The sequence below is a fragment of the Balearica regulorum genome, chromosome 10 (genome assembly GCF_011004875.1).
Source record: "Balearica regulorum gibbericeps isolate bBalReg1 chromosome 10, bBalReg1.pri, whole genome shotgun sequence".
Taxonomy (NCBI): domain Eukaryota; kingdom Metazoa; phylum Chordata; class Aves; order Gruiformes; family Gruidae; genus Balearica; species Balearica regulorum.
The window spans coordinates 8780085-8789325 of NC_046193.1; the positions used below are offsets into that span (position 1 = coordinate 8780085).

The 9241-nt window shown below is 38.0% G+C and overlaps 1 protein-coding gene across 2 annotated transcripts in view; it reads left to right on the forward strand.

The window, feature by feature from the left end:
* CACNA1D (calcium voltage-gated channel subunit alpha1 D) overlaps positions 1 to 9160 on the forward strand; it is a 284291-nt gene extending 275131 nt beyond the window's left edge. For both annotated transcript variants that reach the window (XM_075761982.1, XM_075761983.1), the window contains 4 exons: positions 1744 to 1907; positions 5380 to 5501; positions 6285 to 6605; positions 7637 to 9160. In XM_075761982.1, coding sequence (XP_075618097.1) covers positions 1744 to 1907; positions 5380 to 5501; positions 6285 to 6605; positions 7637 to 7930 — 901 coding nt within the window. In that variant the 3' untranslated portion in view covers positions 7931 to 9160. The remainder of the gene's footprint in view (positions 1 to 1743; positions 1908 to 5379; positions 5502 to 6284; positions 6606 to 7636) is intronic.
* The last annotated feature ends 81 nt before the right edge of the window (positions 9161 to 9241 follow it).

The window sequence follows — 9241 nt, forward strand, 5'->3', positions numbered from 1 at the left end:
AAACACTTAACACTGTCATAGTTGTCCTGGCCCTTGTATGTTTGGAATAGATGTTTTTTCAAGTTTTATTTATAAGCTTTATGGAAATGCCCTCAACTGAATTTTAGTCAACAACTAGCATTTCTTACAAATCGGTGTTACTGCCTAATGTCCAAATTTGTAACTGCAGAGCTCTCATTTTGTAACCTGGTTTCTCTCAGTTTGCTAACTCGTTTCTGTTTTCTGCGGCAAAACTAGGAATAGTGTCCTAGTTAATGATAGTATTTCTGTCCAGTAGGGTTTTCCAAGGCCCAGTAGTTATTTTAACAACTCTTGCCCGATCGTGTGTATCTAACTCCTGTGATCTTTGCATGCAATATCTTAATTTCAGATTTAAGAAGAAAAGGCCTTGATTTAATTTTGGTAAACTTAAGCTTTTCTCTGCAACTTTATTTCACACAGTTTCTTCAGAAATGGACTGGGGTGGGGTTTTCTAACTTTAAAACAGTAGCTCCCAAGTTAGTTCAGCTTTGAGCATTACCAAAGTAGTTTGATTTGAGTGCTGTGGCATTGGCTTCAGGCAGTGATAGATTCAGCAACAGGACAGGTCCTCACTTTGCACTGGGACCGCTCTTGTACATAAATAATAGGTTTCTAGTTGTTCAGGCAATGCTTCGTTGCGGCTTTGGGAGGAAGTCCTGATATTCCTGATTTAGTCTTTAAAATGTGATTGTTCTGGTGTTTTCTGAATACCAAACTGTCATGGAACAGAACCTATATTTGGTAATACTGAAAGGCTTCCTATTTAAAAAAAAAAAAAAGAAATGCAGCTTTTTCCCAAATATCTCATGATTTTTTTAGTTCCAGAATACTTACCTTCTCATCGTGACGTAGAAAGATACATGCATTTACAAGATCTTGAGTAGATTGTGAATATCTTCCTTCCAACAGCTATGTTTCCCTTCTGGTCAATAAATTCAATAACTTCTCAAAAATATCTTCCACTTCTGTCAATAATTTTTTATTTTGAATTCCAGCCCAGAAGTAGAGGAATTTATTGCTGTTTTATCTTAGATCCATAAGTGCATATGCACAAGTGCCAGACACGCTTAATTCTCTTCCTCCTCCTTCTCTACTGTCTGTCTTTGCTATCTGAATTCTGGCAAGATTGGCACCCTGATCTGCATCTTGTTGGTTTGCATAAAAGCCAAGATTTGCAGGAAAGCTAAATTTTGCAGAATTCGCAGGTCATTAATTTTTTTATATGATAATTACAGTCAAATAATACTCTTCCAAGATTTGATTTTCAACAAGAGATGTATCCACAATGTAAAAGGCTTAAATGCATTCTCAGTTTCTGTGCTCCCAGACATTACCCAGGGTTCACAAGAGGACATGGCAGGAGTAGAACAGAGGGGGTTTTGTGTCGGGTTTTTTTTTTGTTTTTTAAGCAATGTACAACTGAGGTCCTACATTTTAGCCTGTACTGGCAAGAATAACTTCATTGAAAATATAATTTGATAAAAATTTAACCTGAGAACTTACTATGTAACTATACTAGTACAAAAGTGTATGCTCGCTATCTCAAAATCAGTTTGCGTACAGAAACTGGATTTTAAAATTGAGTCATGTAATGGTATAATGCAATGTTTGATTATCTTGGTGGAGAAAGAGTAGATTTGAAAATCTTCTGGAAGAAATCTAATAGATCAATTTACAGAAACTCACTGAAAGAACATTTTCTTCATTGTATTTAAAACACAGGCATATGTATGATTACCACTGTAGATATCACTGCCATGACTCAGATTTTGAGAGACCAAAAGGTTACCATCACCCACATGGGTTTTTTGAGGAAGATGATTCACAGATCTGTTATGATACAAAAAGATCTCCTAGGAGACGGCTGCTACCTCCAACACCAACACGTAAGTACATAAAGGACAATTTGTTTGCAAATCTAGAAATATTTAAATGCATTCAGACATGTTCCAGTTTAAAAAGGCTTCTTTTTAACTTGGATTTCAAACATGACGTTTCTTGATTGCTGGTGCTGGTGGGTTATTGCGTACGGCAGAAATATCTATCCATCCTGAGAGACTGGTCAGAGGCTCTGTGGACCCTAGCTTACAAGTCAGTCTTTCTAATATCTCTTGCCTCACTAATCCAATAGTATAAAAATAACCAATTTGATTGCCAGCTTTAACTTGATTTGACAAGTGAAGAAAGAGCAAGGTAGAATGCAGCAGTAGTTTGCTTTGAAACTTTGATCAAAGGGTTTCGATCCGTGTGTCCTTTATTCGCACCTACAGATGGGCGAGGTTGCCTGAGTCAGTGCTGTTGTCTCCAGTGACTCCCCTGCTGGCACCTCCCCTGGCTCTTTACAGCCATGCTGCTTAATGATGTAATCGCTTCCACTTGCATCTTTACCTCCTACTGTTGTAGTAAACACTTGAGACTGAAGTAGGATAATTTTCAGGGAAAAGAGAACCAATAGCGAACTTAATGGTGCTTTGGTTCTGGCTTTTTTTTCCTTACTTTTGAAGTGCCTTTAGCTTTTAAATGTTAGTTTCTCAATTCCCTGTGAAAAATAAAAGTGTTATCCTGAGCTAAGCATCTTATTTTAGATTCACGTTCGTACTTTATTCTGCAATTGCAAGAACAATGCTTAATATTCTGTATTTCTTCTGAGGGAGAAAATGTTTCAATTTATATATTGAATTACTGTTGTCAACTGATTTTTTTAACCTGTTTCTTTAATATTCATTTTTTTCCTCTTTAGATCTTTTCCCTCGGTTTCTCCTTATCTCAAGCGCGATATAGCTTTGTCTGCATTTCTAAAAGCTCTCATGCTTTTTATCTTGTAATTTTGCTTTTGTATGTTCCAACCCATACTGCAGAGATGAGCAGCGCTAGTCCTCTGGTGAAACTAGGCACAGACTCAAAACTCTTGGATTCTCTGACGCTTCACAGAGAGAAAGCACTTGGGGCTGTGAAGTGCAAAATAAACCTCTTTCTAAGGCTGTTTCTTGTTGGTGCACCAGAAACAACACTCAGCTCCATGCAACCCCACAATATCCCTAAGAGTACTCTTACGCATAGTACGGTCAGCACAGCCAGGTCTGTTACATGTGTCCGTGGATGATGCCATCTGACCAGTGTCATCCAGGTGACACTATACAGGATGAGTTCTTGAATAGGCTCCACGTCCTGTCTGCTTTCTAGCAAAATCAGAGTTGTCTTTCATTGTGATGATGTTAGCAGCCAGTGTCATAGTCCGTTTGTCTGTGGAAGTATGACTAAAAGGACTCTGTGGGTAGGAAAATGGGTTTCAGCCCTTTTCTGTCTCAGACACCCTGAAGAAAATGCAGGTATAGATTTGAAAAATAAGTGCTTCAGAGACAAGTGTAGTGGGATCATTATACAATGTCTGAGGTACAGACATGTTTAAAACTACAGAAAACTGTAGTCAAGGGCAGCAGCAAAATATATTATTGTATTATATTATATAGGAAATATTCTTCAGCGATACCGTCAGTGCTGGATCCTCACTTGTGGCACTCGGCTCCTTACAACAGACTAGTAACACTCTCTGTCGTTTGGCTTTCTGACCTTAAGAGGCACAGATGGAAAAAGCAGAAAGACTATGAGTCTTGCCTTATAGAGGGTAAATAACTTGAATGACAGTGAAACGTGCAGGAAGCTGCTAGCTCTCTTCCAGAGGCAGAAGGAAAAGACGTCAGACAAAGAGGGGACTGTCAAGGAGACTCCCTGTAGATCTTTCTACAAGCTTTTCTGATAGCAGAGGAATTTTAAGCCAAAGAAATATTTGGGTGCTTTGTATATCCATTCCATACATTGCAGGAGAGCAACCTTCTTATAAAATCCTCTGGGGTCTTTCCATGGAAGTGTTGCGAGGGGAGGGTTGAAGGCTTCCTTTGACTGCAGCCTTTGGGATTCATTTAACTTTTCTGATAAAGTTTTGATGACAGTGTTAAGCAGACAATTCTGTAGAGGAAGCTTGCACTTTTTCTCATGTACAAGAGACTAGATAAATGCTCTAGATAAGAGGGTATTTGATATCCTAGGATAAGAAGACCGACTTCTAAGTTGTGTAAGGGTAATGTAGGACGTCCTTTGACTTACACCTGTGTAATGTCACAAGAGCACAGTCAGGCCTCCTGTCCTAACAACATATTTAATGTCCAGGAACACAGTTGGGAAATGTTAGAGGCTCAGTATCTCAGCAGAGTTTAAAAGAAGCTTGAACCTATTATTTGCAGCTATGGGCTGTTTGGCCTGGGGAGGAAGCCTTGATGTCCTCATGTAAAGAAAGAAAAAAGAAAATAGAAAAAATCTGCAGCATTGCCACTAAACAGTTTATGGCTAGCATCTGGATTCAGTCCAAGCTAATGTAACATACAGTGCCTTGGCTGAGTACTGCAGTTAGTAAACTGAGCTCTGCATCAAGCTTTCTAGAGGTTTTTATACCAAACTCATCACCACAGTATTTGAGCAACTTCCAGAAGTATACTGAGAAATGATTAAGATGTTCTTTCAGACTCTTTCCTGGGGAGAAGCACGTGCAAAGAAGTGTCTTGTTTTGGATGAGGGGACTTTTTGGTTTGTTTTTATTCATTTTGGTATTGGGACATTTAGCATTTGTTAGGATCGGGATATACAGGTTTACAGTCCTGTATATCAATTTACCATAGAGACAATGGAGAGAGTCACAAAGTTTACAATAGTGGACTGAGTCACCTCCTGGAGGTGTCTGCTTTGGTCCAATGTCTCTTTAAGAAACCTTGCTTGTTAGTATTCAGCCTTAAGTGTCTGGTGGTAGCTATGAGGAATCAGTCCTAAGTCTCTGGCACTTAACTCTTCAATTCTGTTCACAAAATTCTTGGTGTTGGGGAAAAAAGATACCAAGAATAGTTTCACTAAGTTTCAAAAGAGCACAATTTTCTATCGTTGTTTTGTGCAGTCAGGCTCTTTCCAGTTTTCCACTGTGATGCTCACAGCTGTGAGGATGTCTCTGGATTCCAGCTGCTGTTCAGCGTCCAGGCTTTCTTCACACTGAAGCTGACACAGAGGAACGATGCCCATGTGCTGCTTCTCATTGTTCCGCAGGCTTTCACGAAGAGCAGCTGAAACATTTCCACTTCAGCCAAACATCTCTGCATCCAGTTTCGATTTCTACTTTTTCCTTTCTAGCATTTACATGAGTTACAACAGCATATATAGCAGCAGAGACCATGGCTTATCATTGTCATAAGTAACAGAATAAACATCACGGATTGACAACATGAGTCAGCTTTGACTTGGATATGGTTTTCATATTGCACGTAGACTTTGAGGAAAAGTATTTTATTTTCCTAATGAATTATGATTTCCCCGTAGCAAATAGACGATCTTCCTTTAACTTCGAATGCCTCCGCCGACAAGGTAGTCAAGATGACATACCACTCTCTCCTAATTTCCACCATCGCACTGCTTTACCACTTCACTTAATGCAACAGCAGGTAAACACAAAATCTTACATTTAACTAATAATGAATTATGTCTCTTCAGCTTCTATATTGTACTTCCGACTTTCATTGCTGTTTGAAACAGTACTAGTGTATTATGTAGTTTGCCTGCGCACAACTTCTAGGCCAAGCGCAGGCTTGTAGTTGCTAGACCCAGGGCTTCTCAAACATTGACCTTCTGCAAAACATTGAAAATGAGTAGTTTGCCCCTATGACTCTGTAAGTGTCAACAAAGACTTGAGATGCCCTAAGGAATTTTGATCAGGACTGCATAATACTGCAACTGTCTCGTCATCTTTGCCTATGCAGTTACTCAGCTCCCTTTGTGAGAATTTGCAAGTGCAACATACACATCTTCTGCGGCTCAATGCCCAGCTCTGACATGGCCCTGAGAGGACAGCAATTTCCATTGCCTACAGACACCATCCAGAATGCTTGGAAAATGCTGACAGCTTCCTATCCTGTCCCTGCAGGACAGAAGGAATGTTTCTACACTTCGCTTTCTTTGTTTAATATATTGTATAAGCATTTATTTTTCTTTATTAATGCTAATAGCAAGATTTTGTGATCTGAGTAATAATAGAAAAAATACCATTTTATCCTGTCATTTTACCAATTTCAATCCTGTTCCTCCTTTACATGACTATTGAACATCAGAAAATGTTAATTTTGCATAGCTGCTGCCTGAACAATTGGTTTGAACTAACTGCTGAAACAAGAAATGAGTACAACTGAGCATTTGAAATCACTAACTTCTAAAATTCTTCCCATTACCAGGTCATGGCTGTTGCAGGTCTGGATTCCAGCAAAGCTCATAAACATTCACCAAGTCGATCAACGCGTTCCTGGGCTACCCCACCTGCAACCCCTCCCAACAGGGACCGTACTCCGTATTATACACCTCTAATCCAGGTCGATAGGGCTGAATCTACAGAGCATATGAATGGTAGCCTGCCTTCCTTGCATAGGAGCTCTTGGTACACAGACGACACTGATATTTCCTACCGAACATTTACACCAGCCAATTTAACTGTACCTAATGACTTTAGGCATAAACATAGTGACAAACAGAGGAGTGCAGACAGTTTGGTAGAAGCGGTAAGTATTACAGAAACCTCTGAAGTAGCCAAGAGTGTCTGTCTGTTCAGTTTTTGTGTTAACTTTAAAAAGTATATCATTCAGTCCGCATTATCTCTCTGAAAATGTAGTATTTTCAGTTTCCAAGCCCAAAACTACTTTTAGGCAAAGACAGGGGAACTTATTTGTAGTTGTCAAGTAGTAAAAGATTTCTACTGAATCCAGATCTTAACATTAGTGTATCAGAGGACTGGAGAGATTTCAGAGAGATTTGAAATTTAAGTTTTCTAGATGAGGATCAATTATGAACAAGTGTCCTTCCACAATGGCTGACAGGGAAGACATGATGCACATGCCCGTTCTCTCTGTTGTTTCTATAGAAATACATCACCAGTTTTGCAGTAATCTGAATAAAAGAACAAGAACTCTATGAATCAGTGTACTAAATACAGACAGGTGAATAACAACTACAAGCATTGATTTGTAGGTGTAGTAAAGAATGTTAAGAATTCCCTTTTATATTGAAAAAGATTTGAAGATAGAGTATACAGCATTTCTGAATCATAGTTCCTGTTCTTGCTTCCATCTATCACTTCCTTTCCATTGCTACAAGCTAAACAATATACTTCATTAAATTTTATTTGCAAATGTGACTTCAGCATCTTTCTTCCATGTAGTCTAAAGTACTGAGAACATTCCTAGACTTGTACAATTCAGGCAATTGGTTTTAATCACACAATCTGTGATGTATTAACTGTTGTCTTTAGTGTATCAGCCTGATGATTGATGTTTATCAAAGATTAGTCTTAAATTTCTAAAGAGAAAAGTCAGATGTATTGCATTATCAGTTCAATTATCACATAACTGATACAGTGTGCTTTGGAGCCATATGATTGTTGATCTGATTGTTCTTTACATGTGCAGTTTGTCGTGGGTTGCTGTAGTGATTCCACATGGGGTTTCTAGTATTTTCCACGAATGAGAAACATTGCTATGACCTGTCTGTTCTGTAATTCCACTGTGTATCTCATTCTTTCCCCTCCATCTGCCAGGTACTTATATCTGAAGGCCTAGGAAGGTACGCAAAGGACCCTAAATTTGTTTCAGCTACAAAACATGAGATTGCTGATGCATGTGACATGACTATTGATGAGATGGAAAGTGCAGCAAGTAATCTTCTCAATGGAAACATTAGCAATGGGACCAATGGGGATATGTTTCCCATTTTAAGCAGACAAGATTATGAACTTCAAGATTTTGGTCCTGGCTACAGTGATGAAGAACCAGAAACGGGACGATATGAAGAAGATTTAGCTGATGAAATGATATGCATTACGAGCTTATAGTATTTAACAAGGAAAATGATTTTAGTAACAGAAAAAGTGCCTCATAGTTTAAAGATGCTAGGCACTAGCTGGAGTGAATAACCAATCAAGTTTTGTACAAGTGATGTCACACCTCAAGGAAGCCATAACTAATAAATTGATTATCTCCAGGTTGCCGAAATGTGATCAGAGCTGCAGTACATCGTCTCCTCCCACAGAATCTTCAGTTCCTCTGTAGGAATAAGGTTATTTTGAAACCAAGCAGATTGTGACAATCATTTTTTGAGGGCTAGAGCAGGATTCTGAGGTGTTATATCTTGCCTGTCTTTCAGCCTTGTGCTGCTGTCCTTCATAGTAGAGCAGGATTTTGTCAGTGAAAATGTCTGTATAAGTCCAGCACAAAATTGCGTGGGAAATAGCAACATGAGATGAGTGATGACAACCAATAATGTCATTACCTCAGTACTCAATTAGCATATCCGCTACTTGTTGCATATCCATTCTAACATTGTTCTCAAACTTGCCTCCTGATTTCTTTTCTTAATGCTCTTCTAAAATACAGTTTGTCATGCTCTACCTGTTAGAGATCATTGGAAAAAGAAGTTATATAAAGAATAATCTGTCATATGTAACACCAGTTTACATAGGAAAATATCATTCAGATAGTCTGTTTTATGACTATCACGTTAAGGGCAAAATATACTGGAATAATTGCATTCTTACTAATGCATTTGCAACCAGGTTATAGTAGAATTAGATAAGATAGTTTGCTAAAAAATATATAGTTGAAATTATTGTAAATGAATTGTAATATACAATGATTTGTATTTGTAAAGAGATGTTCTATATTTTGTAATTATTGTACCGTAATTGAACTGCAGCAATATTTATGGACCCTAACTATTGTAACTCTCCACAGAATTCTAGATAGAAGTATTTTTACTTGGAATATATAGATCTATAGCATAAATATTTAAATAGAGCCACCTCTCAGTGTAAATCTCTTTTTGGGATAAAGTGTCAAGTTTGAACTTGGCAACAGAACAGATTTTTTTTTTAAGTAATTGAGTCAAACGAATCTCTCTGCATAAGGGATGCACAGTTGACTATTTACAGTCTTATACTTGGAAAGGTAAAAAATTTAAAGTTATTTTAAATTTTTTGATTGAAAAATAAGCTCTAATTTTATTTTTGTATTAATCCCATGCTAAAAATAAATATTAAAATCATTACAAATTTGGCAAGTTCATGCCAGGGTTATTACTGGTCATCAGACAATTAGTTGTGACAAAGTATATTACCTACATACCCTACTTTGACAGGAAGCATCTT